At 37.7% G+C, this 27815-nt stretch overlaps 1 protein-coding gene across 1 annotated transcript; it reads left to right on the top strand.

The window, feature by feature from the left end:
• Positions 1-877: 877 nt before the first annotated feature.
• Positions 878-27537, top strand: ARL5A (ARF like GTPase 5A). The gene is made up of 6 exons (XM_004423832.3): positions 878-1179; positions 12004-12064; positions 12520-12667; positions 14668-14751; positions 19067-19218; positions 22990-27537. The coding sequence occupies exons 1-6, from the start codon at positions 1134-1136 to the stop codon at positions 23036-23038; spliced, it is 540 nt and encodes a 179-aa protein (XP_004423889.1). The 5' UTR covers positions 878-1133; the 3' UTR covers positions 23039-27537.
• Positions 27538-27815: the final 278 nt, after the last annotated feature.

The following is a 27815-nucleotide window of genomic DNA, read 5'->3' as shown; positions in this document are numbered from 1 at the left end:
TCAAGTTACCTAATGATTCACTTATATTCTAGTTTTCAACTAAATACCCCACAGTAGAAGGTTGATTAAACACAGTGTGACACTTGCATAGCCCAGGACACGGCTGTTCAAGGTGTACGGGCAAGAAGACTGCAAGAGCAGAGAACATTTGACCAGCTGTTTAACCAGCTTGGAATAATGAGAGTTACAGCTGGAAAGGACAGGTGGGGCCAGCTTGTGGAGTACAATGAGTATCTAAGGTATTTGGACCCTCCTGCTCAATCAGTTTAGGGGCCACTAGATATTTTCAAACATGGGAGTGACTTGATCAAAATCGTTGCTTCGGGCAAAAATTGACTGAAAGTGGAGGGAGATTGGAAAGGGCAGAGCCCTAAGGTACGAAGACGACCATAAGGCGATTGCCTAGGTAAGGCCACTCTGCTGGGTGTCTGGGGCAAGAGGGTTGAGAGAGAAAGGTGTTAAGCATCTCTCAAAAACACTGCTGGAACGCCTTTCTTTGAGGGCCAGGATGTGGGACTCTTGGGTGTAATGTGTGTGAAGGGTTGGGGATGCGCACTGGGCACTCAATAGCATGTTTACATTATGGCTCTGTGGAAGAAATGCAGGGAAAAACAAAACGGCGGCGACTCTACAGCAAGCAGTCCACAGCCGTCTGCCCCAACCCGCAGCCTGCATTGCCTCGATCCCTGGGCTCAGACCCGCAGCCTACAGTTCCCCTGGTTATGCAGATAAGCAGGGGCCAGGCGGGCGCCCTTTCCCAGGCCCCGCCCCTCCGGCCGCGCGCCTGCGCCCTCCCGCCCCGCCCCTCGCCTCCCCCGCCCGCGTGGTCGCCGCCGCCGCAGCCGCCCAGGAGGAGCTGGGGAGGACGGTGGCCCGCGAGGCTCGTCGCAGACAACGCGGCGGCGATGTCCGCGAGCCAGGCGAGAGCCGCGGCGGCAGCGGCGGGGCCTCGCGCGCGGCAGGGCGGCCTGGGCTTCGGCCTCCCCCCGGCTCCTAGGAAGCGGGCCGGCGGCCAGCGCGGGAGCAGCAGCGGCAGAGGCGGAGGCTCCTGCGCGTCTCTCTCCTCCCCTTCAGCCTGAGCCCGGGGCGGCCAGGCGGCCCGGGCGGCTGGAGGGGGGGTCCGCTGCCCGAGAATGGGAATTCTCTTCACCAGGATTTGGAGACTGTTCAATCACCAGGGTGAGGAGCTCGGGCCGCAGGCGTACGGGTGGGGGAGAGCGTCAGCCCTGGCCGGGCGGCTGGGGGTCTCCGAATACTTCCGGAGTGTGGGCTGCGCGGTCGCGCGCCGTCTCCGCGCTGGGTGCGGGCTGCGCGGATGCCGGCCTGGGGCTGCTCCATCCTGCTCCCAGCTCGGGGCCGGTTCCTGACTCGCAGCCCTTTGTGTTACGGGACCTTCCTAAGAAATCCATTCCGCAAATACGCCCATTGCTCCGATTTCGATTGGGAGTGGAAAAGGAAGGTTTCTTGCCCTACGTTCGACGTCCCCGAGTGGCAGTGTCTGGCCTGTCTTTCAGCCCTTTTTCTGCCAGCGGTTGGGTTTGCACACCACGGAGAAATGCTGGGGTTCTCTGGGATGAAGGTTATAGGTTATGGCCCCAGCCGCACCACTGAGCGACCGAGGGTTGCAGAATGCGGAAAACATGAGGAAACGCTCTTGACTTGTCCAGTACACCTCAGGTTTATGAGCCTTTCCTGCACTTCCAGCCCATTTTGGGGAGACTCTTCTGCATCCTGAGTAGTGATGGACCTCTCTCCGTTTGCCGTATTTATATCTGTGTCTAAGGTTAAGCTTAAGGTCATTTTCCTACTTGTGTTGCTTATTTAAGGAGAGTTTTTCTGAGTTAAAAATGTTAAAAGTGTTTCACTGAAAGCATTTAAAAACCATACCATATGAAACATTTGTTAACTGCAGGTAACTAGCAAGTTACCAAGTATAGAGTGTATTGTCACGTAGGAATGCTTAAGTTCGTCTAAACTCAAACATTCGTTTGAAATGCATTATCAGGTTTATTAAAATTTGTTAGAAAATGATTGTTATAAAACTGGAGAAGGAGGATACAGTTTTAACAAAAAGACTTAATAGTCTTTAAGATACAATATAGTCAGTGGTGTATTTTTGTTTCTTTTTAAATTCAGTTGGGTGATTCATCATTCCAGCTGTCAGTAAGTTAGTTTGTGTTTTTCTCTTCTGTAAGCTGCTAGTGGTTTTCCCGAAAGTTTTCCGATCAACGCTTAAATGAATAGTAGGGTGTGTTATGGACAACCACTACGCACACTTCCTCCTTCATGATCCAGATGCTGCTGTAAAAAGGTGATGAGAAGAGAGCAGAACTGGAACTTGTGGTCTCTAGTGTATCTTTAAAAAAAAAAAGATGATATTCTAGATCACTTGATACTAAATTGAAGAGCAGTATTTCAAATGATTTTTCTGATGTGAGGATTTTTCATAAAGCGGGGACACCGGTTGTAATCTGCACCGTCTCTGGCTAGCTGTTTCTCTTGGGACGGGGAGCGTGGGAAGCAGTCACTTAACCTATCTGGGGCCAGGTGTTCTGACCTTGAACACCAGGGATCTTGACTATGTGACTGGAGCCTACAAATCTTGAAAACCTAATCTCTAGGACTCAAGAATGAGACTTAGGTTGCTGTAAAACTGGTGGTGCTTATAGTAGATAAGATCTATTCTAGTTTTAACATTCATAACTTTGTAATACTTTTAGCGAAGGTAGTATTTCAACTCTGCTATGAAATTTAGAAAGACTTTGCTAGTTAATTGATCTCTAGTACTGCAAGAAAAATTAGATATCTCCACTTTCTGTTTTTTTGTGAGGAAGATTAGCCCTGAGCTAACATCTGTTACCAATCCTCCTCTTTTTGCTGAGGAAGATCGGCCCTGGGCTAACGTCTTGTGCCCGTCTTCCTCTACTTTATATGGGATGCCGCCAAAGCATGGCTTGACAAGCGGTGTGTAGGTCCGTGCCCGGGATCTGAACCTTCGAATCCCAGGCCGTCGAAGTGGAGCACATGAACTTAATCTGTATGTGCCACCAGGCGGGCCCTCCACTTTCTGTTTTCAGTCAATGATAAAGTTATTTGTCTCTGTAACTTAAGAATGAATCAGAGCTTTCCCAAGAGCTACTTGCCAGTAGTAAATAATAAGAATGTGTGCATTGTTACCACTGAAAATCTCTAATAGTAGTGCCCTTATTACCTGTATTTTGTGGTAATTTTTGTCGTGATGTTTATTTCAGTGTTGGGAAATTAATAGTAAGAGGAATTAATGAAGTTAAGTTCTAGAAATTTAGATGTCAATATTGTGAAAATGTGAATAAACTATTTCTCTTCTGCTAAATGATGTGGTTGTCTTATCAGTAGGGTCACTTTTCAAAATATTCACCATTAAATCTAATGCCAGATACTTGTTGGTCTTTTCAGTTCTGTGTTAAATTGGGTATATATAAGTTAGTTATAGCTTAGATGCTTTATTTTGCTTTCGTAAGATAGAGAACACAATCCTGTATTCTTTTCACATAAACTCTTAGAATAGTTTGAGGGATTACAGAATTTGCCATGCTGATGAAACTTAAATTGTGCCATATCTCTTTTCTGAAACCCCTTTAGAACAGCTTTTTCAGTTTAAGCGTAGATAGGTTGAATGCACAGTGAAAGCTAGTTGAGTAGTGCTCAAACTTGAAAATCCAGAAGATGCATTTAGGTGATATTTAAATTCAGTAGAGTACAAACTTTGTCCTAGATGATGTTATATACATCATTAAAAAAAATGTTTCAACAGTCCTTTGAGGTAGTTATTCTTTTCCCCTGAAAAGAGGAAACTGAGGTTCCAGTGGAGTGATTTTCCTAGGCCATACAACTGGTAATGCCAGAGCCAAGCAAGTTAAAACACTCAAGAAATATGTTGTTGATATTGGTCTTCTTAAAGAAGAGGTTGGCATCGTTTTTTCCTATGATTTTTTTTTTCTTGTTAACTGTTTCTCAGTTACTGACCTGTTAAGTCTTCACAACTTTAGATCTTTGAAGAGTTACCATTAGGATCTTTTGGTATAGAAGGGCTTGTGATCAGTGGTTTGTTTGTTTATTAAACAAATATTTTTGAGCACCTATTTTTTGCCAGGAACTGTTTTAGGTGGTAGGGATAAGGCAGAGAACAAAACAGACAAATCCCCCTGCCTTTATTGTGCATTCATTCTAGTGTGGGGAGACAGAAAATGAGCTAACTCCATCTCTGTAGCTAAAATAATAACAGTTAACACTTGCTGACTTTTTTATTAACATTTACTGTAAGGTTAGCTTCTAAGTGTTTTACACAAGTTAGTTGATTTAGTCTTCACTTAATTGATTTTACTCTCCACAGCAACTCTGTGAGGTAGATATTCTCCGCATTTTACAGGGGCAGAGAAACCTTGGGTAAAGAGCACTACAATGAAAAGTGATAAACCTGGGATTTTAACCAAGATCTTCTAGCCACGGTTAGTGTTCTTTAAAAAAAAAACAAAAAACACTTTTCTTTGTATAAGATGGACTCGCATTAGATAAAAGGAAGAACTCTCTGACACTAACGTGAACTATGAAAGAAGTTGTGATGTTTCCCGTTGTTAGCTTTGTATCATTCTTCTGATTGGTTCTTAGAAAAGGGATGGTAAGTTATGAATGAGTGCTGGAGAAGCTGCCAGTGCTGCCAGCTCCTGGTCCTGGGAAAGCCACCGCTGCTTCTATTTTTTTTTTTTTTATTGTGTGGGAGTTCAAACGTGTAGAAGAGTACATACGGAAGCTGAGTAGTCAAAGGGGTGGACTGTGCCAGTTATTAAAAATTTTAGTTCTGAATTCACCCTTTATGCATGCTCTCTGGATGTGGAGCTGGGTCCCTTAAATATTTTTCTTTTGCCAGCTGGCACAGTATCAGGCTTTGTCAGTGGACAGCACGGGAGGGACATTGCAGGAGGAAAGGGTTTCTCTTCTGGGTGCAGTGTGCTCTCAGCAGGTTCTGTCCTGTTCTTGCTGTGTGAGCACCTCCAGTGGCTGGCTCTTGTACTGCATAGTGGTCAGCAGTAGCCAGCAGCTTCCCCTCGCACCCACTTGAGTTGATTTCAGAATGGAGGCCCTCCCATTGAACAGTTTTCCCATCACCCCAAAGGGAGATTTCTGGGAAGATCCACTGGCAAGTCCCCACAATTACTTCTCTGCCATTCAGTGAGCCCTGGCAAAGCCCTCCAACAAAGTCTGCATCTCAGTCCTGGGGGCATGGGGGGCTTTTCCTCAGCACTAGGGGTAGTGGATGTTCACTGTATTTGTCATTCCTATAATCTTTAGAGTTATTTCTTCTTAGCCAACCCCTATTACTCCAAGCCCCTTGAATAGTTTGTTTTCTTTATGCTACACTTGGAAAGTTCAAATTATTGTGTGGTTTCTGTTTTCTGATTGGATCTCTAATTTTGCCATGTATAATCATTGCCTTTCATTCAACCACCTCTTAGTGCAAAAGAGAAATTTGTCTTTTTTTCCCCTGAAACTTCACTACATTGCTATCAATAGCAGGTTTATTTTCAAACTGTTTTTTATTGATGATACTTTTAGGTTTTAAAAGTTGAATTTTTGATACCAAGTGACTTGATTGGATATCTCCCTTCTAACCTTTATATCTTCCAGATCTGATTTATTTCTTCATTCATACTTTATTAAGCACATGCTTTATTCCAGGCTCTGTGCCATGTACTGGGAGAACTATAGAGAATGTGACAGAAATGGATTTTTTGTTCTATGTGAGATAACATCAGTAGGGCTTAGTGATAGTTTGGATATGAGGTGAGAATGAAGAATTAGGATGACTCTCAATTTATCTGCCTTAGTGTTTGTGTTTTCTGACTTTAGTATGATTCACAGAGATAGAAGGCCTTCAGGATGGCAATTAGATTGTTTTGCTTAATTTACTGACTGGAATTTGGAGGGACATATATTGACTTTTAGAACCTGGCAATGAATAGAACTGGTAGGCTGCCTGGGTGTATCACAAGGAAGTGAAGAAGGGAAACGAGCATTTTCTTGACAAAACAGTAAAGTATTGATTGGGAAACTAAAGCCTAGAAGATAACTCAGAATTCCATCCAAGAATTATAACAGTGTGTAGTTGTTTTGGCTTATCTGAGTAACTGCAAGAATGCTGTGGCATAGATATTCTAAAAGAAAAATCGTAGTAAGCAGTGAACTTGTAATGAATCACATGCATCAACGAATTAGAATAACCGGGAGTTTTATTACATTTGCCCATAATAACATTATCTCTTAGTATGCATATTATATTTTAGGTTCTATGGAGTATTTGAAGTGCGTTATAGCACTTTTTGGCTACAAATTTATGTTTTACATAGAATGCTATTTCACCTTGGTAATGGGAGGAGCAGGCTGGGGTGGTGCAAGAGCGAGAGGATGTTCAAAGGAAGTTGATTTAGTATTAGTGTTTGTGAACAATCCACCCCTACTGTTGGGAATAAACTGGCTTTTCACCATTGAGTTGGCACCCTTACCTTTGAGCCCATTACACAATTATGTCTTAATTTTATAGTTCTCACTCTGACCCACATGCTATACTTTTGACTTAAGAGAGCTGTTAGAAACAGCCATTGGTGCTTTATTTTAAAGCACACAAAAACTCAAATAGAGGCAAGTCTTAGGAAGGAGTGGTTAGAAGTTGGTGATGAATGTGACTTGTAGGTATTTGGGTGGGATGAAGAGGTGAAGATCCTCTGGATCATGGTTTCCTCACTGGAATACCCTCCAAAGAGATCTCAGACTGTTCCACAGAACGTGTGGCTCCTTGGAGATTTTCCAGGTTCTGCACACGTCTGATTTGAATTTTTTCTTCCTTTTTTTCTTTTTAGAATGTTTTAACCATTAAAAAGAACTTCATATGTTCAAATCTATTAGCTTACATTCCCTTAATTGACTTTAGAAATCTGCTTTATGTCTTAAGTGTTTGGAGGAATGTTTGCATATTTATGCATTTGTAGGTGACATAGGAATCCATTGAGTTTGTAAAATTAGATAGAAAAGGGAGGTTGTTTCCAGTATGGAGAATGGTCTAAACTGCTTCATTACTTCCCCTGTCACCATCTCTGACACTTGACTCCTGTTTATTTTCCACCATGCCAGTCATGAATTCTCACTCTGTTATCCACCATACCTTCTCTCCCCAGTGTGCTTTCTTTATTTCTAGGTACTACCGAAGAAAGACTAAGTTTAAATGTGTCCACCACAGATTATGTTATCTAATTCCAGTTTATTGATTCTCTAGTGCATTCTGTACAGTGGCTGTAATGATGTTGTGTTTTGAAACTGTTAACCCCATCCTATCCTCAGCAGGCAACTAATTTGTGTTATGAAATATGGAATCCCCTCTTCTGCCGTCTGCTTTATCTCAGTGTATGTGTGTTACTACGCAGTGGTTTTGTTCACAGTTACCTTGCTTATCATGTTCGGCTTATGATCAGATATGATAAAGAATCTTTCTGTAGGATTTTTTGCCTAGTCAATCCTTCCTTATAGAAGTGGTAGAAAAGTACTGTTTGGAATCAGGAAATAAGTCCTATGGAACAGGGCTAAAGTAAGGAGACCACTTAAAAAAACAAAACCAGATAAGGTTTTCACCTTAAAACTATTGTTTTATGAGGCTGGTTAGTTTTTCTACTGATACGCCCTACTGTTACTCAAAATACCTTTTGAAACTTCTTTTAGAATTTCTTTAGAGACAAATTTTTAAATCATTCTTATTTAGGATCACACCTCATTTAACAACAAAAAAGCACTCATTTTATCTGCCTTTTACCTTGTGACTGAGATGATACCTTGGTGCCCACCCCCCTAATCAGATTCATCTTCAGAAGTTAAAAGGTGTGCCGCCATTGGTAACGTTCAGAACAGTGTTCAGAACAGCAATTTACAAAAGAAGAGTAGCAAAATATTTGGAAAAATGGTAGCATGGTTGGAATAGGTGTTTAACCTCCTTAAGTGATTAAGGACCTTGTAAGAGACAGTGCGCTTTTGTATTTGTGGTCTCTGTGTATATTATTTATACACGCACACACATACATTTTTTAGTGTGTGTATACATTTTGTTTGCAACTCTGTTAATTTTGTTCTGTTTTTAGGGTGCCATTTCTCTCATTGGTCAGAGTAATTGTATTTTCTTCCTGAATATTGGCAAGTCTGTCTAAATTTAGTCCTGCAGCTAATACAGAGGGGGTTACAAAATGGTATTCCTGAAACTTAAAAATAAGCTGACATTTTGACAATTATATTATTAAAATTAGTATTTAACTGGGAAGCTAAAAACTTCCGTCCAAGTCAGAGATCAGAATATAGCCTAATACGAACTCTACTTGTATTAAAATGTTTATAGGTGCTTGTATTAATAGAACTGAAGAAGAGATATGTCATCAAAAGGGGAATACTTAATTTGGGGACATAGAAAAATATAGAATTAGAGAGGCAAAATTACCACACCATTTAAAAACTTCCCAGGTGAAAAGGTGCCTTGCTCCGAGGACTCAATAATCTGGCCCTGATGCAAGTGTGGCCCTACTTTGAGGATGGATTTATCAGTCATCCCAGCCTCTAGTATTCCCTTTGATGAGATTCCGTGCTCCTCAAGTGATCTGATTTTAATTTAGTCACTCTATATACTTTTCCTTAGGGAGAGACTGCACTTGTCAGGTAGTTTTGAACGTTTGGTCTCATTGTATGTTACTCGTTTTGGCATTCTGGTTTGTATATTAATCAGTTGCCTTCTCTGAGTCCTGTCCATTCTGAGATAGTAGCAGGATTGAGTTTGTGCACCTGGGGGACTAAGGGCCATACACTAGGTAAATTCACCAGAGGAATTCAACTGACCTTCGCTTAGGATACCCTCTACACATTATTAACCCTTTACTTTTAATAAATGTTGTCTTTGTATTTGATCATTTTCTCAGTTTCCTCACCCTAGTCATCTCTAAAGATGAAATAGACTGGGCCCTGCATCTTTAAAATGATTTTTAAGAACCTATATGGGGGGAGCATGGTTATGTCACTTTAGGACCCTAGTGATTCTAAGCTGCCTGCTCTTTCCTCAAAGAAATGAGTGATTGAATAAAATGGATTGTATTAAAATTTGCTATTTACTTGATCTTCCTATTTTGGTATAACGGGAGGTACCTATATAGTGTTAGGAATTCCCCTTTATGGTAAATGGCAGCTATTTGGAAAACATCTACTATCTGATTGAAAGCCTTTTTTAAAAAGATCTCCTTACTCTGAGGTATTATAATCCTTAACATTTATTATTTATAGAATGAATATTAATTGAACATTTTTTGAGTACCTGCCCTGTGCCAGAAAAAGTTGTAGGTCCTGGGAATATAAAGATAATTAGTATGTGATCTGTATACTTGAAGGGTGCCTCATTAAGCTGAGAAGATGAATACACATGTAAATAATTATGATAAGTGCTGTATTAGAGGTGTGGAAAAGCAGGAGAAAGTGATTTTTCTTGGAAAGCTAAATCTTAGAAGGTTAGTAGGAATTCCCTAAATGAAGAATTGGGGAAGATAATTCCAGCACGGGAAAAACCATGAGTAGAGGTAGAGAAATGTTTGCTGTGAACATACGTGGCAACTTATGTGGGGAGAGTGGCCTGAATTCCGGCTTAGATACCTGGTGATAGTGGTGAGAGAGAAAGCTGAAGCCCAGTCAGTTGTGACTGGCTTTATTTACAAGGCTGAGAACTTGAACCTTTTCTTCATGTCAGAATGGAGAGCCATCATTCAAATAAGTGAGTGGCATTATCAGCTTTATAGCGTAGAAAAATTACTCTAGAAACAAGGAAGATGGATTGGAGATGGTAACTGAGGGAATGTTTTACAGTAAGAGATGAGGAGGACTATACTAGGACAGTGGGGAGGAGGCAGTTTCAGGATATATATATATATATGTGTATATATATTTTTTTTTTGAGGAGGATCAGCCCTGAGCTAACATCCATGCTAATCCTCCTCTTTTTGCTGAGGAAGACCGGCTCTGAGCTAACATCTATTGCCAATCCTCCTCCCTTTTTTCCCCCAAAGCCCCAGTAGATAGTTGTATGTCATAGCTGCACATCCTTCTAGTTGCTGTATGTGGGACGCGGCCTCAGCATGGCCGGAGAAGCGGTGCGTCTGTGCGCGCCCAGGATCCGAACCCGGGCTGCCAGTAGCAGATCGCGCGCACTTAACCGCTAAGCCAGGGGGCCGGCCCCAGGATATATTTTTGAGGTGGACTCAATAGAACTTGGTGACAAAGTAGATGTTGGGGTTGAGGGAAAACTCATATAAACTCCAGTGGTATCTGGATTAATGGTAATACCATTAAGCAAATTAGATAAGATAGAATTAGAGACAGGTTTGAATATTGGCTTTTGGATATGTTGAGTGGCACTGTGTCTATCCAGTAGGTAGACTGGAGTTTAGGAGAGATTTGGGAACATGGATTAGAAACTGTCTTTCTTGGTAGTAGGCACTGCCCATGTGCTATCTTAATCATTACACAACCGTGAAAGATATGTAGTGTTGTCCCTATTTTACAATGAGGAAACTTAGTGTTAGAGAAATAAGTCATTTGCCCAAGATCACATACGTGTTATTTTTCCACAGTGCTTCTATTAACTATTGCTGTGTAACAAACCACTCCTAAATTTTGTGACTTAAAGCAATAATTTATTATTATCTCTCATTGTTCTGTGAGTTGACTGAGCTCAGCTAAGAATTTCTAGCTTGGGCTTCTCATTTGGTTGCAGTTGGATGGCAGCTAGAACTAGTCATCTACAGCTTGACCTGGCTGTATGTCCAAGATGCCTTCTTTATTTGTGTCTGGAGTCTCAGCTGGAATGGCTGGAACAGCTGAGGGCAACCATGCTTCTCTCCACAAGGTCAGGCCACATGATTAGCCTGGGCTTCCTCGCTCATCTGCATAGCAGTCTTGGGGTAGGTGAACTTGTTACATGGTGTCTCGTTTACCCCAGGGGGGTTCGTCCTAGAGAGCCAGGCAGCAGCTGCAAGGTTTGTGAGATCTAGGCTTGGAAGTCACACGGCGTCACTTTTGCTGCATTCTCTTGGTTAAAAGTGAGTCATGGAACAGCCCAGATTCAAGGCGGGGACTATAGGGAGAATGAGTATCCAGGGGCCATCTTTGGAGATAGCTTCTTCCGCACTGCTGTCTTTGGGAATAGTTTTTAGACAGTGTGGAAATAGATGGGTCCTAAGAGTGCCTTGCTGAAATGTGAAGAGAGTGCAAGAAGACAACTCTGGGAAACATGAATGTTTGAAGGAAGACCCAAGGAACAGGAGTCAGAGAAAAAAAGATGAACATCAAGAGACAGAGGAAGAAAATTTGGAGAAAGTGAGGCCATAGGAGCCAAGTGGGGAGGGAGTCACTGCCACCATAGCCATAGGTCCTTAGATTTGGTTGTTACATTAGAATGGCCCTGTGGTTTAAATGTACGCAGATAGCTTACAATTACCTGTAATGGGGCCTCGCCTTCTGCTACCAGATTTAAAAGGCTGCTCTTTTTTTTCTTTCCCATTCACCCCACCTCACACACATACCCAGCGGATGCCTAAAATACACAGTTAGAACTTAAACGGCTTAGTCCAATGTGAAACATTTATACCTTAAGTCATTTGTAGATTGTTATGATTACATTTGGGATACTTTACTGAGAGTTGGCTTCCATAGAGTAGAGAGAATATAGTGTTTCTGGCTCCTGGAGAGATGAGAAGTCTCTATGTAGCATGAGCTGGGTGGGGAAGGTGAGACTATTGGCACACTTCTGCTGGTCTTGCTAGGATGTTCTTTTGAGTTCCAAGAAGGTCTATAGTGCCATGCACTGAATTATACCACAGCTGGAAAGAATGGATGAAATAGGAAATTTAAAAATTTTTGTTTTTAATTAATAAATCTCTGGTGTTTTCTTTATTTCAGAGCACAAAGTTATCATTGTTGGGCTGGATAATGCAGGGAAAACTACCATCCTTTATCAATTGTAAGTATTAACTACTTTAAAAAATTTATTTTGTTGTTTATAGTTATTTTTTCTGCCTGCGTGGTATTTGATTAATGAAAGCAATAAAAAATTATATGGAACCTAAGTTACTCTGTGAGAAGGCAGATTGGCCATAAACCAGGGGCCAGATTTAAGCAACTGTTTCTAGAAAGCTAGAAAATTATATGACATTGGGCATATTGTTCAGTTGTTTTGCTTATAGAAAGTAGAGAAATATTTGTTTACATAGTTTTCTGGAATGAATCCAGAGTATTCCAGATGTCCACTACCTAGTTCCATCTCTGTTTAAACCTTTAGCTCATTCTTATGAGGTAGGTAGTTGTAAAGGGACATTTGGTTATAAAATCTAAAAGGGGTTTATCTCTTGATTGAAAAATGTTCAAACAGTCTAGCTCCCTTGCTAATTGTAATATATGTGAACTTTTTATTTTCAGTTCTATGAATGAAGTTGTACATACATCCCCTACAATAGGAAGTAATGTAGAAGAGATAGTGATTAATAATACACGTTTCCTAATGTGGGATATTGGTGGCCAAGAATCTCTTCGTTCTTCCTGGAACACTTACTATACTAACACAGAGGTAATGTTTTTTAGTATACTAAAACTTATATAAACAGAATGCTTGGGAAACGCCTTCTAGATAGGAACTCTTATAGTTAGTTAATCTTTTTGAAATATCACAGTGTGTTAATATAAGTAGAGTTTAAACATAGTGGAATCTTGGATCCCCTGTTTCAGGGTCATTGTTCTCTATGGATCCCTGGATATGGTCAGTGGATACACTCGCATTGAACCTCGGTGGGAAGAATTGGTGATTGATTAATTTGATTGTGTATTGATCCCAGAACTTATCTTAAGTAGTTGTTTTTATAATGAACTCTATCTCACAGTTTGTAATTTCATATCTCTCTTACTATTTATTTTGTCTACTTACAGGAAATCCTAGTTAAATGAGAGCGCTCTGGTGGTTTGAGTCCTGGCAAAAATTTTACTGTTGTGTTTTCTTTTGTACAACACAATTGCACATTAAACAATTCATTATCTTTTGGCTATAAAGCAGTTTAGACCTAATCACGTTTTTTTTTTTTAAAGATTTTATTTATTTATTTATTTTCCCCCCAAAGCCCCAGTAGATAGTTGTATGTCATAGCTGCACATTTTTCTAGCTGCTGTATGTGGGACGCGGCCTCAGCATGGCTGGAGAAGCGGTGCGTCGGTGCACACCCGGGATCCGAACCCCAGGCCACCAGCAGCGGAGTGCATGCACTTAACCGCTAAGCCACAGGGCTGGCCCCACATGTTTTTATTTACATGTTATTTCCCAAGAGGAAATTTCAGACCTACAACATTTGAGAACTTTATTGTATAGACCTTGTAAATTGAAAGGCTTTGGTAATTGTTTTTGTAGTGCTGATTATAAGTTAATAAGACTCCAAATGTATATAAAGATGAATATTATGTCATTAAGACACTATTAAGTGTCTCTAACAACCTGATCCCCTAACACTTCATTAAGCATTTGATCATGTTTTTTGGAAAAGGAAAGGTATATGTGGTTAGTACTCCTATTTATAATGCTGCAGGTATCAAATTCATGGCAACACCTTGAAAATTAACAGCGTTATTAAAATGCCTTTACAGCAATAAAGCCACTCATTAGTAAGGTATCAAGTGAGAGAAGAGGTAAAGTAGCAGTTCTCTTATCCATCTGCCTTATGGTTGATGAAATCTGAAGAATAGAAAAGACCCTGAAAATACAGTGGTTTATTTAGAAACGAAAAGCTAGTTCTAAAAAATAAATAGTGCATGTTAGTAATAGGCAGTCAGAATTAACTTGGGCATCCAACATGCCGTCCTGAAGTGACTGTATCTGCTCCTGTTTCCCGTGTGCTCTTTGGCACCTGGAGTTGAGGAGGAGGTGCAATGTGGCTCAGTCCTGCACGGCTCCTTTTCAGGGCTTTTGTTGCATCTTCCAATACTAGTCTTATCATCAGTTCAAAAAAGAGTTGTGCTTGAAGGTAGCACGTGACATTTATATAAGGAATAGAGCATGGTTTTAGATGTTGAGTTATTCTTTCAGTTTGCTGATTTTTAAAAAAATTTGATTTAACTGTCACATTTCTTTATTCCCATACACATGGCCTTTTTAGATTTTCAAATTGATATTAATACTATCTGTCTAGAAGTAACTTAAATTTAGAACGATAATGTATTTTTTTCTTATTGACTTATAGTGTAAATAGATGGATATAGGCCCATTAGCATTCAAGATATTAATTTAGAAAACAAACTTGTGATATATTGGTTAGAATATTAGCAGAATATTCTCATAGAATGTTAACATCATATTCTCTTTTCTCTTATTTTTCTCTTAAAAATTAGTAAATATATTTGAGTTAGAAATGGATCAAACCTTCAGGCTTCACAATGATAAGTAGGTATCTCTGGTTTTCCAATAATACCATACCATAAGGTTCTAATTTCTTGATATTTGTAGCATGTAAATCAAAGGAGCACTTTATAAATTTTACAAATATCAAATTATGTAATCACTAATGATTTTTTTTGTTATTATTTTAGTTTGTAATAGTTGTTGTGGACAGTACAGACAGAGAAAGAATTTCTGTAACTAGAGAAGAACTCTATAAAATGTTAGCCCATGAGGTAAGTAGGATTCTGGCATTAGATGTGTGTGTGTGGTATTTATATCATATTTGTCCTTTCTACTTTCTCGTGAAGATACTGTTTCAAATTTTTAAAGAAGTTATTTGTCTGCTGGCAATGTCTGCTTTATAATTTTGACACTTCCTAAATTGGAAATGTATCTGGAAGCAGTGGAAAGATTGTGGAATCAGTTGTAGAATTTTATTTCATTTATGCTAGGTAAATTTAGTCTAGAAGTTTTCCTGGGCAAAAAGACCTAAATTGGCTTTTATTTTACATTTTTAATAGATTAATTATACAGAAGATTATCATTGGAAATGAGATTTGAAAGTCTCAGGGACACATAGCAAGTCTTGATTGTAACTCAGTTATCAGACTAATATTTAAATGTTGTTGCTCCTCAGTTTCTCTGATACTGTCTCTTTGACTAAACAAAACTATATGACTAGCCACATTTTCTTAGCCCTTGAGAAATATTACTGGTAGCATAATTTAAAATTAAATAAACTGAATAATATAGTCAGTAATGATAATAGTAACTATAAAATCATATAATATTTACTATAGTTGCAATTGATTATTTTTTCATGCCTTTTATTGCAGGGGGTACTTTCTCAACTCAGATTTATAGGTGGAAATAGAAAAATTAATATTTAGATGTAGTATAATTTTTTATTTGAGTGGAATTTAAATAAAGCCTAAGAAAACTGGGATATCTTTATAATGAAGTTTTATATTAATTTTAATATTGATTCAATGATTTGCTTTTGAGATTTGCACTCTAATTGGCCAATATGTAGCAGGATCAGTATATAAAGAGCCCAGTAGTGGGGCCCAGACAAAGTCATTGAATTTGACTAGCTGGGGTATTAATGTGGGCGAGTCACTTAACCTCATCTGTTGTGGGTGAGTACACTGCTAGGGGAAAAAAAGAAAAAGAACTATAGGGCCTGCTGGGAAAGTGAAAGGAGACTGAACGGGGAAATTACCAGAGAAGAAAGGAATTACAGATAGTTGGGAGCTGGAGTAAGCCACTTAATAGGGTCAAGAAGAGCCAAATAGGGCCGGCCCTGTGGCTTGGTGGTTAAGTGCGCGCGCTGCGATGCTGGTGGCCCGGGTTCGGATCCCGGGTGCGCATCGAGGCACCACTTCTCCGTTCATCCTGAGGCCGAGTCCCACATACAGCAACTAGAAGGATGTGCAGCTACGACACACAACTATCCACTGGGGCTTTGGGGGGAAAAATAAAATAAATAAAATCTTAAAAAAAAAAAAAAAAAAAAAAAAAAAAAAAAGAAGAGCCAAATAGGCAGAGTTCTGGAGGGCAGATGGATCAAAGAATGAGAATGTGTGAATGAAAAACAGATTTTGACGTGGGGTTGGTCACATGTTCCGTATATGCCATAAGAACCAATAAAATCTTATTATCACTGATAATGATTCTTTACATGTATTACTAAATACAAAACTATAAAACATTTTAAAATAATTCTGAAAGCTTCATCTTAAATGAAGTTGAATTTTAAAACAGATCCAAACACAAAAAGATGGATTAGATTTTATTCAGAATGACTCAACTTCTAGGAATTATCTTCACAAGTGAAGCTTTGAGAAACAAATTGACAGCCACATATGGCATATAAAAGATGCTAAGTAAATATGTCTTGCATATGCTGTTATTCATCTTGACTAAATTAAAATGTATTTTTATACTTTTAAGAACAGAAATCTGTAATATGTAGCAGAAAGTTTTTCAAAGTGTTTAAAATGGCTGGGGTACAAAAGATACCCCTGTTCACCTTGTACTTTGACCTCTTAAGTCAAGTTGATGAACAGCCTTAACCCAATGTATCTCTTTTCTAATATTATCACAATGCATAATTGGTTCTGAGGTTATTTAGTAAAAAGTAAAGGAAAATTTTCTTTCCTCTCTTCCTACATATTTAAAAATATACCTATTTTTAGCTATATTAAAAAAATTGCTTTTGTTTTTTTTTTTAAAATCAAGAACCCAAATAAAAAAGTTTGAGCCTATGAGATCTAGAAAAATTATATTCAGTATGGGTTTTTTTTGAGACATTTCAATAAATGACTTTATTTCTTATGTTTTCCAATTTTCAATCCAAGGACTTCTCCAAATAATTTCATCGCTACGCTAAGAGCGATGAATATAGATTACTTATCAATATATAGCATAAACTATATGTCCTAACTTGTGCCAAGTATTTCTAATGTCAGAAGTTTGTTCTTTAAACATGCCAGCATTAGCAATCCTGACTTTAATAAAAGATTTCAACACACACTAGCAAGAGGTAGTGAAACCTGGAAGATAGGAGTAATATCCCATGGAAAGTCCGTCTACTCAGTGATTCAGCCACTTATTAACTATTGATAATCGTTCCATTTTCCGTTTAGGATAAGAGGATATTCGATCCTTGGTAATGAATATATATGTACTAGTCATAGTCCATCCCTTCAAATTTTTGCCTTTTATATAGACAGGTGAACTGAACTATGGGTGAAACAAGTTGAGCATGAAATCTTAAAACTTCACATTCTAGAGTATCCCTTTCTGACCATGCTATTCAGGTAACTCTGTCATTAACTGTGGTGCATAGCTGCCATCCTGCAGAGGGCACTGTAACTAAAAGTCAGTCTTGATTGTTATATAAAACATTTTGCATAAATTCTTTTAACCAGATGAGAAATTTACTACTTATATTTTTTATTTATATCAGAAAGAATCAAAGTCATTGAAACTATATTCTAACAAGAATAAAATAATGTAGAAGAATGTTTATACCTACTGAAAACTTTTGTGCTTCAAACACATATACGTATGATTGAAACTAAAATCCCTAAGAAGAAGAAAGATGACATTGAACACAGTTGAGAAAACTTTGAAGCATAGCACCAAAACTTTAGTTTTCTCGGTATCTCTTTAGATTTATGGGCAGAATTTTATGAGAATTTAATCCACTAGTTGAGTGCATCCATCATGGATTCTTAGCCCAGGGTCCATGAATGGACCTTAGGGTGTCTGTTACTCTAAAATTGTACATAAACTTTTTTTTACCTATATTCATATGTGCATTTTTATGAGGAAAAGTTCCGTAACTTTCAATAAATTATCAAAGTCACTGGCTTTACAAATGGTTGGGAGAGGAGAGGGTGAGGTAGAACAAAAGGAGACTGATAACCTTTGGCCTGCTTTGTGAGTAAAACATTATATCAGTCATTTTGGGGTATGTACAAGGGTAAAGGTAATCCACATTTTTAGGGCAGTTAGTGAACTAACATTTACTAAACTATCACACAAAGCCAGGTGCTGAACTGAGTGCTTTACATGTAGTAATTCATTCATTCAAACCATATCCCCAGGAGGTAGGTGGTGGTCTCAGCATTTTTTAGATGAGAGACCAGCAGCTCTAGTGGGAAGATCTCAGCTCAAACCTGATTCTATTATTGAGGCGCTGTGTGACCTTGTATGAGTTACTTACATCTAAGTCTTAGTTTCCTCATCTGTAAAATAGGAATGGGACGGCCTACCTTGTAGAAATCTTGTGAGGATTATAGAGATTTTATTTGGAAAACAGTATGATCAGTTCCTTGCTCAGATTCAATGAATGTTAGTTATAATGAAAAGATTCAGAAAGGTTAAAGAACTTGCCTCAGAGTCAAAGGATAGAAGTGGTAGAACTCATTGTCTAATTGGGAAATTTGATAAATTCAGTGCCAATCCAAGATGGCCCAAATCTAAGAAATCTTCATGAAGATAAGAGGAGCTACGTCTCAGAAGATTAATAGGATTGGTTTAGGATAACACCTCTCAACTGAGAATTAAGCCCTAATGCATACATTATATATAATGAATTAGTTTATTTCCTATGCACCTAGAAAGTACTAACTTTGGGTATAGATATCTGTACCTAAAGAATAGGTCGGGGTGGAATTTTGAAAAGCTCTTGAGTGCCATGCTAAAGAGTAGCTCTTAGTAACCATAGAAGCCTAGTTTGGGGTTGGGGGAAGAGGTAAATATAGACATGACTGTTTGTTAAGTATAGCACTTAGGACCATAAAAAAATGTAATCTAGGACTATAAGAAATATGTAAATCCATGCAAGTATAGATTTATTTATTTGAAATGTGTTGAATTTTAAGTTTACCTTCTGTCAGCATAAGAGCTGTGAGATGCTTTTATGTTGAGTAGTTGAGAAACTCTAGGTTATGAAGATTATCAAAAACATTCTGTTAGTTAAGATGGTAAATCTGTGAAAAAATGCACTGGCTTTTACAGTTTTGTTTGCTTTTATAGGACCTAAGAAAAGCTGGATTGCTGATTTTTGCTAATAAACAAGATGTTAAAGAATGCATGACTGTAGCAGAAATCTCCCAGTTTTTGAAACTAACGTCTATTAAAGATCACCAGTGGCATATCCAGGCGTGCTGTGCTCTTACTGGCGAGGGGTAAGAAGTCATTTTCTTGGAAAACATGTATTTAGCTTAGAAACATGTATTTCTTCTTAAAATCAGTAAATATTTAAGGCTAGCATGTCTAAAACATTGTAAGGGAGAGATGTAAGACATAGTCCATATCTGCAATGAGAGAGTTTTTAGCTTGATTCTGTAAAGAATAAAGCACACAACATACACATAAACATACGTGTGAGCGTATAGATGATAGAGTTGCTGTAGGAGTTCAGAGAAATGGAAGTGTCGTGGGGAACTGGAGAAGTTGGGAAACAGTTCCTCCACTGGTGGTGGGACTTAACGCTATAAAAAAGAAACTAACTCGGGGCCGGCCCCATGGCTTAACGGTTAAGTGCGCACTCGGCTACTGGTGGCAGGGGTTCGGATCCCGGGCGCGCACCGACGCACTGCTTGTCCGGCCATGCTGAGGCAGCGTCCCATATACAGCAACTAGAAGGGTGTGCAACTATGATGTACAACTGTCTGCTGGGGCTTTGGGGAGAAGAAAGGAAAAAAAGGAGGAGAATCGGCAATAGATGTTAGCTCAGGGCCGGTCTTCCTCAGCAGCAAGGAGGATTGGCATGGATGTTAGTTCAGGGCTGATCTTCCTCACAAAAAAAAAGAAAAAAAAGAAAAATCTAAAAAATCTGAGCAGATCTGTCTTTAGATCATTATTAAAAAAAAAAGAAAAGAAACCAACACTTGCTGAGCATGTCCTGTGTCTTGAGTGCTTTCCGTATAGTGCTTTCATAACAATCCTGTAGAACAATTGTTTTCAATTCACATTTTATACATAAAGAAGCTGGAATAGAAGAGGATTTATGTGTGAGACCAGTTTGAGGATACTCACTTTTGCCCACCAGTTTTGTCAAGAGGGAGATGTTGCACTTTTTAAAAAAAATGAGTTAGAATTGGAGAGAGTGTGGCATGAGGGTCCTTGGTTCCGGAAAGAAAGGTGGATGCCTACAGTAGAATTTTGTCCTAGTCTGATGCCCAGAGATGAAAGGATTTCAAGAAGAAAGTGGTTGTCAGCATTGTTAAATGTAAGGTCAAGGAGCAGGAGGATGGAGAGAGTGCTATTAGGAGAGATGGAACAGACGAGGTTAGAAATAGGATAAAAAGCCAAGAGGATGGGCACCTAAAGTAAAGTTTTTATTGTAGTTGTTTTTCCATAATATGGTGGATGTGTATGTATTTAAAAGCAGAGAAAAAAAATTAAATTGGAGATGAAGGAGTTGAGATGTTAAATTTGGAGTTGAGGTTTTTCAGGTGTTAGGAAAGGGCAGAAGCCTGGGGTATAGATAGATAGCTTCAATAACTCATTGTATTGGTTCACCCTTCACCATGGTCTAGAAGAGAACTTCTCCCACTTCAGCTAACTCGTGTGTTTATGCCCCAAGCTTCTGCCCTTTCCCAACACTTGAAGAACCTCAGCCCCAAATTTAAGACTTCTGTTTAGAATCTCTCATGTATGTATTTAAAAGCAGAGAAAAAAGAATTAAATTGAAGATGAAGCCGAATTTTACTCAGTGAAATAGAAGGCACGCTTACCTGATTACAGACATTTGGAAGAGTGTAAATAGAACCTCAAAAAAGCAAATCTGTCCATTTAAGAAAATATCCCAGATAATACCAATTGTCCACATATTCATTTAAGTAAAAATATCTGTTAGGTATTCTCTTTGTCAAATAGTTTAATACGTGTCAAGATACATAGATAGATAGAGAGATATCTTTATGTGTGTTGTCTTTGTTTATCAAAGGTCTTTAAGCAAAAGCACTGATTGTAATACTAAATTTGACAACAAAGACAAATCATCTATGATTGATATAAGATTTAACTTTTATACTCTGAGTAATCATGTAGAAAATATATCATTAGTTAGGATAGATATGAACTCTGACGGTTTCATTTCAAAAGAGGAAATCAATAGATGATGGTAGCTTTTCAAATTTTGGTTTATGTGGGCTTCTGTTTGCAGCAGTTAGCAAGTAGAAATGTTTGGTTTTGGGGGAAATGTTTCCCTTCTGTAGTCTGGCCATCTTGGTCTAAATTTTTGGTTTTTTGGTATTGGTCAGTGTTTTGACTTCCACCTCTGCTGTCTGTTAACATCTCTGAGCCTGGGTTCCCTCCGTAGTGTGGGAAAGGTTCTGTTCTCAGTGTTGTGAAGTTTAAGATAATGGATATTAAGTGCTTAGCACACTTTCTAGTTTGCTGTTAGGTAACTACTATTCATTTAACAGTTGAGAGTTAAATAATTTATTCACCTATATTCTTATTATTTCATACCATTTCCTATCAGTAGTTTAAAAGTAAGGAATCTAATAACAGGAGAAGAGTGTGGGCCAATACCAAAATAAGCATTTATTTACCTCATTGCCTTTTTTTTTTTCCTATTTATGTCTTCTTTTATGTTATTAGACTCATATTTACATAAAAATCTGAGTACTGTTTTTTTTTTTAATTTAATATGGTACCACAGTTTCTCATTTCTATTAAAGCTCCTCATAGGTAATAGTTAATGCTTTGTAACAGTCCTTCATTTTGTTGTGACATAATATGTGCTACCATTTCCCTCTTGCTAAAACATTTAGTTTCTTTTGCCACAATGAACATCTCTTTCTTTATTTTGGATTATGTCCAGTTACCCATTGTTCAGTGATAAATGTTTAGTGATATGAGATTTCTTTTTTTTTTTTTTTTTTTGCTGAGGAAGATTCTGCCTGAGCTAACGTCTGTTGCCAGTCTTCCTCTTTTTGTATGTGAGCTGCTGCCACAACATGACCACTGACTAGTGGCATAGGTCTGTGCCCGGGAACCGAGGCTGGGCCACTGAAGTGGAGCATGCCAAACTTAACCAGTAGGCCGCGAGGGCTGGCCCTCAAATTTTTTTAATATATAGATGTAACATACATATTATATGTATACTTTGTTTTAACACGTCTGCTATATTTGGTTTAACATCCTGCCATTTTTACTTCATTTATATCATGAGCATTTTATCATATTGTAAAATAGTTTTTTTTTTTTTTTAAGATTTTATTTATTTATTTATTTATTTTCCCCCCAAAGCCCCAGTAGATAGTTGTATGTCATAGCTGCACATCCTTCTAGTTGATGTATGTGGGACATGGCCTCAGCATGGCCGGAGAAGCGGTGCGTCAGTGCGCACCCAGGATCTGAACCTGGGCCGCCAGCAGCAGAGCGCGCTCTTAACCGCTAAGCCACGGGGCCAGCCCTGTAAAATAGTTTTTGAAAGGAAGTTTTTAATATCTCATCATATGAATGTTCCATAATATGTTAAATTTTTTCTCTATTTGTAGACATTTAAATTTTACTTTTTCCTATTAAAAATGCTTTGATGAACAGTCATATATAAATGTGTCTTTATCTCTGATTACTTTTTTTAGGATATGTTTCTAGAAGCAGAAGAAAGGGTAGAGTATTGGTGTTTGTCTTGGTATTGGTATTTTAAATATTTTTGATATGTATTGCTAAATTACTTTCTATGGGCACTCACTGTATAATTACTGAACTCCTTTTATGTGTCAGGCAGTCTTCTAGTCACTAGAGGGATAACACAACCAAAAAACCACTCCTGTACTGTGTATGAGAGTATGGCTTCACTGTAACAGCACCAACATTGAATATTATTGATTTTTTAATCTTTTGTTGCTTAGGTAAATGAAAAATGATATCTTCTTTTAGTTTGCAGTTCATACCTTTTTAGTTGAGAAATTAATCAAGTGATTTTATTTTCTTTATAGATTATGCCAAGGACTTGAATGGATGATGTCACGACTTAAGATTAGATGATCTCTACTGACCTCTTCTCATAGATTTTGTATAAACGAATTGCTGGACTTTACCTGAAAGCTGCAAAAATTAATCGTTTAGATATATTTATAATAAACTGATTTAAACTTTTTCTATTAGAAGAAAAATTAAGACCACTTATTTGGAAACAAAGATGAAGTCTCACCTTCCAATCTGCTTTCTCATTAGTTCCTTCCAAAGCAAGGTCTTAAAGCTGTGATTGACTTTATTCTCATAATGAATCCTCTCAGGACATTGTGTAGCTTGTGGTAAGTACAAAGGGAGAGGAAGACATTTTTAACTTTAAGAGCTTTATTATCAGTATAACCCTCCCTGTTGAATGTTGTTCTCTTCATGTTCCATTGTCAAAATACAAATCGCAGATATTCAGTTTCCAATATTTTAAAATGTAATGTTACTTATTGAAAGTATTTTGCGTAACGTTGTGTATGTATTGTGTATATACCTCAAGTTCAAGTTAATGGCTTTGATTTACGTTCTACAGAAAAGCGAGTAACACAAAAGTTAGTAATATCCTTAGTTATAACCATAATGAGGTGAGTACTGGCATTGGTGTTAAGTGCTATTTTGTACTTTTCCTCTACGTTCTCTGTATTGTGCTAACCAACACTAACCAATCCTAGAAATCATTGAGCTGCTCTTTAAAAAAAAAACAAGGAAAAAGCTTGATGTTGTGTACCTATTTTTTTGTTGATCAAATCACATACATGGAGACACATAAGCCAACTGAATGGAATATCTTTCACATTCTTGGCTTAGTATTACTAAGGGGCAGAGTTGCACACTGAGCAATTATCAGATTGTTCCCTTTATTGGAGCTTATGCCATCTAAATTGCTGAGTAAATTGTTAATCCATTAATCAGTCAGTCATTAAGTGTGATTAAAATTATCAAGTGATTTTTTTTTGTCAGCATTAATTGAAAACTTTTGTGTGAAATATGTCTCTCCAGAGAAGTATCACCTTATAAATATTATCAAATAATTTAGCTCAAGTCTTCTTAGGTATTAAATTATGTGTCAAGCATTTAAGGTGACTTTGAGATGAAAAGTAAAGTATATTTTCTAAGCAACAAAGATAATTTCTTAATTTGAAAATTTCTTATTTCTTATCTTAGCAGTTGAAATAGTTTGAGTTTTTTTTGTTTCTGTAAGTTTTCTCTTACATCACGTGAATGCATTGGTTGACAATTATACAAATTCTTTTTAATGCTTTTAAGAATTTTGTTTAAAAAATGATTGACATGATGTATTGTTTTTACTAAGAAGTAACTTGGCCTGAAAGACCTTTTATATTTGCTTAGCGTATTTTTTTTTTTCAATATCTGAAAGTCGAAGGTATTTCTGTTGTAACTATAAACTTATCCTAAGTGTGCTAAAACATTCTTGGGTACTCTCTGTATCTTTCATGCCCTGAATATCTGAAAAGTAATCCAAACTGGCATGTTTTGGAATATTCAAGGAAAAAAATAACTCCTTTAAATACTAGCCTTTTAGATTTCATGAAGATTTTGATGAGAAATAATAGTACATACTATAAGCATTGACAAAACTTTGGAGGTTTCTTTCTATAAAATTGTCAATATCTAAACCCAAGCCAGGCATGGGAGATCAGTGTTTAACGTTGGATGTTTTGTGTTTTATATTTATATTATAATGTTCAAAATGCAAGCATAGCATTTTAATATTTGTCAGCTTGCTTTTACAAAAGTAAATCCTAAATTACTAAGCTTTGTTCATATGTTCTCATACTTTTTCAAATCACTATGAGGAATTACTTGTTGTATCTTAAAAACTCCCTTAAAACCCCAAATCCATTTTGTAGATGTTGCAGTTTCATCAGGGACAAATATTCTATAAAGTAGCCCGGCAAATCCACTCCTTTTATCCTTTTTATCTTTTAATTTGAGTAATCATGGTTTAGTCCCTTGGATTACTGCCACATTGGTTCAACAGTATACCAGCACATTCCCTTGTCATCAAGGTGTTGGCTAAAATTTACTCTTAATTGGATGTTTAAAGCATGCACTACATTGTTACAGTTGGTTTAGTGTAGTAGATTATTGACATGGCATCGTGAGAATGCATGAAATCTTATACCACATTTATAAGACGTGATTTTTTTTTTTTTTGTTATATTCTACCTTTCTTGGCTAAGCATTAGAAATAAGGTGGTACTTATATACTTGTGCATAAAACCAAAATTACAACAGGGAAAAAAATTTAAATTCATGTATGAAGATACGTCAAAATCATATTAACAGTATTACTTCCAAATAAGATGGAGAGACTCATGAATAGTCATATTGGCAATTTATATGTAGTTTAAGTGGAATTAAGCAAAGGGCAATGCTTTTGGTTTTTTAATATGCTACTTTTGGGTGTAAACAATCATCTTATTCAGGGTCGTTGTGCTCAGCTTTGAAAAGAACAAAACTTCATACTTCTGTACATGTGGCTGGATATAAATATCCTGTGTTTGATACTAATTTTGAAAGTCATAACTTCTCTTGATATCTTGGTAAAAGTAACCATATGCTATATGGATTTAAATATGTTTAATTTTGTCATGATAGCATTTATAAAGTATATCTCACACATTATATTGAGGATTTTTGTTTGAAATTTTCAGTTCTCTCTATTATCTTTGACTCTCACAATGGGCAAGGAATACAATGAAGGCAGGTAGTTTGAGGGGCAGGGGGAAGTGGGTAGGGAATATGACATTTTGCCTTAAGAATAAAGAAGTGCTTTAGCACTGCTGGCTGGCATTTTTAATGCAGGTAGTTAAAGTGATTTTAGAAGTGCGGCATGAAATAGAAGAGTCCCTGATTTCTGGCCTTTAAGAAGTGCCTAGTAGGTAGTTACAGTGAGATTACAGAGAAATGCAACGAGCTTGAGGAAAGGCAGGAAGTCCCTGAGATGTTCTTTTTTTTTGTCTGAGTGTGTAGTATTAAGATGCCTAGAAATGGGATTCTATTGTCCTCTCTCTTATAGGCACTTTACATTTCTTGCTGTTACTACAGCAACCACATACAGTACAGACAACCTCAAAATCTGTTTATGTTAGTGTAAATAGAAAAGCTGTAGACAACTTTCTAGTTTTCTCTGCAGGCATTTTTGGGAATATATCTGTAGTGTGTTCTACTTTGTACGTAGGGAATAGTAGCGCATGTGCCCCAGATTATCTGTAGACTTGGAGGTCATCTTCTCTCAGTTGTGTCCTGGCATCAACCCCTCTTTCAAGGCTGGATAGAGACAAAATTTCTTTGGATGAGTTAATTTTGACACCTCCTACTGTTCAAATTTAATCTGGAACTTCTTGCTTCAGAATCAGCTTGGCCATAGCTCAGCCATCCTTCGCTGTCCTGTATCTTCTTCACCATCAATGAAGATGTGTTATCTCGGTCCTGGAGGTATTCTAAACTTCGCCTATATACATTGTTCCCCAAACCACTAGTTTCTTAGTAGGTTCTCTAGTTCTCTTCTATTCCCCTACCACTGGCTTGATTCATTGATTTGTGCTTTGCTTATTAGTGTGTTGTCAGAGTTGGTGAATACATCAAAAGACTGGCTTGCTGTATATATAGCATATAAGTGCCAGTAGTAGACTCATTTAAATTATACTGTATTTAACATTTTAATGCTTCTTAATTTTAGCTTCATGTGCTGAAAGGTAGATTTAGAAAGATAAGAGACTGCCTAGACTCTGCCAACTCCTCAAGCTACTAGTTAGGTGTGGAAGGGATTAAGTTATATGTGTATTATCTTCCACTGCCAAAAATGGGTTATGTTTTAGAAAATACCAGTACAAACGATTTGAGTTGGAAAAAGATGACAAACTAAATTTATATGTAGTGTTTAACCTGAAGACGTCCTTACATCCTTAAAACCATAGCCCACATTCTGTTTTTTTCCTCATGTTTACTTATAGGACAAAGATAAATATTAGATGTCTAAAGGAATTAGTAATGAGAAGCCTGTCTTTACAAAATAAACCTGATGAAATGGGCTTTAAAAGACATCAAAATCATCAGCCACGGTGTGTTGACTCTGTGTAGATGCAGACATAATATGGAAAATACTTTAAAGTTCCACTTATACAAAAATAAAACTTCAATATCGTGCTCCCTAGAATGTATGACAATTTTAAGACCATAATGGTGGAATAAAAGAAGGAAGGAATTTAAAAACTTTGGATGCTGTAAAGTGACTGCTTCTATTAAACCCTAAAATTGTGTGTGGAATTGTGAAGAAATTGTAACAGGATACGGTTGGGTTAATTATGCAATATTTCTTATCGAGTATCTAGTCCTTGTGTATTGTTCTAAAAACTGAAGTTTAAATCTTTATGGTCTTGCCTGCTAGATGTGCTGTTCTTTGGTGGAAAATTCCCATAGTCTGTACTCAAGAAGTGCCTAAAACTGATTTCTGTTGATTTTGAAGTCCATCTAATAAATTATATGTATTTTCTATGGTATTATATGTGCTTGGCTTACTGATGACACAGCCCTGAGGGTCTCTAAGTCATGATTTGTGCTTTGAGTAAAAAGCCTTGGAATTGAAAATACCCATCATAACCCTCAACAAACCGTAGTTTAAAGAAGCAGGAACCAAACCATTTTTTTCTCTTTCCTGATGCAGATATTCCATGACCCTGGCGTTAGTTAATGCAGAGACTAGAATACTGAACTCTATTTCTGTCTTTTAAAATAGTTTTAACACACAGAAAATAATATTGTGTTTTAAAACCGTAGT

Source organism: Ceratotherium simum, chromosome 9 (assembly GCF_057802395.1).
Source record: "Ceratotherium simum simum isolate JZ-2026a chromosome 9, ASM5780239v1, whole genome shotgun sequence".
Lineage (NCBI taxonomy): Eukaryota > Metazoa > Chordata > Mammalia > Perissodactyla > Rhinocerotidae > Ceratotherium > Ceratotherium simum.
The sequence above is the reverse complement of the archived record's forward strand: the minus strand, read 5'-3'. Positions and strand labels throughout refer to the sequence as shown.

What these genes read in the sequence shown, in the direction of transcription:
- ARL5A (XM_004423832.3), top strand. Translation starts at nt 1,134, where the DNA reads ATGGGAATTCTCTTCACCAGGATTTGGAGACTGTTCAATCACCAGG. An exon ending in ACTACCATCCTTTATCAATT is followed by an intron (nt 12,065 to 12,519) that starts GTAAGTATTAAC and finishes TTTTATTTTCAG; the next exon opens with TTCTATGAATGAAGTTGTAC. An exon ending in CTTACTATACTAACACAGAG is followed by an intron (nt 12,668 to 14,667) that starts GTAATGTTTTTT and finishes TTATTATTTTAG; the next exon opens with TTTGTAATAGTTGTTGTGGA.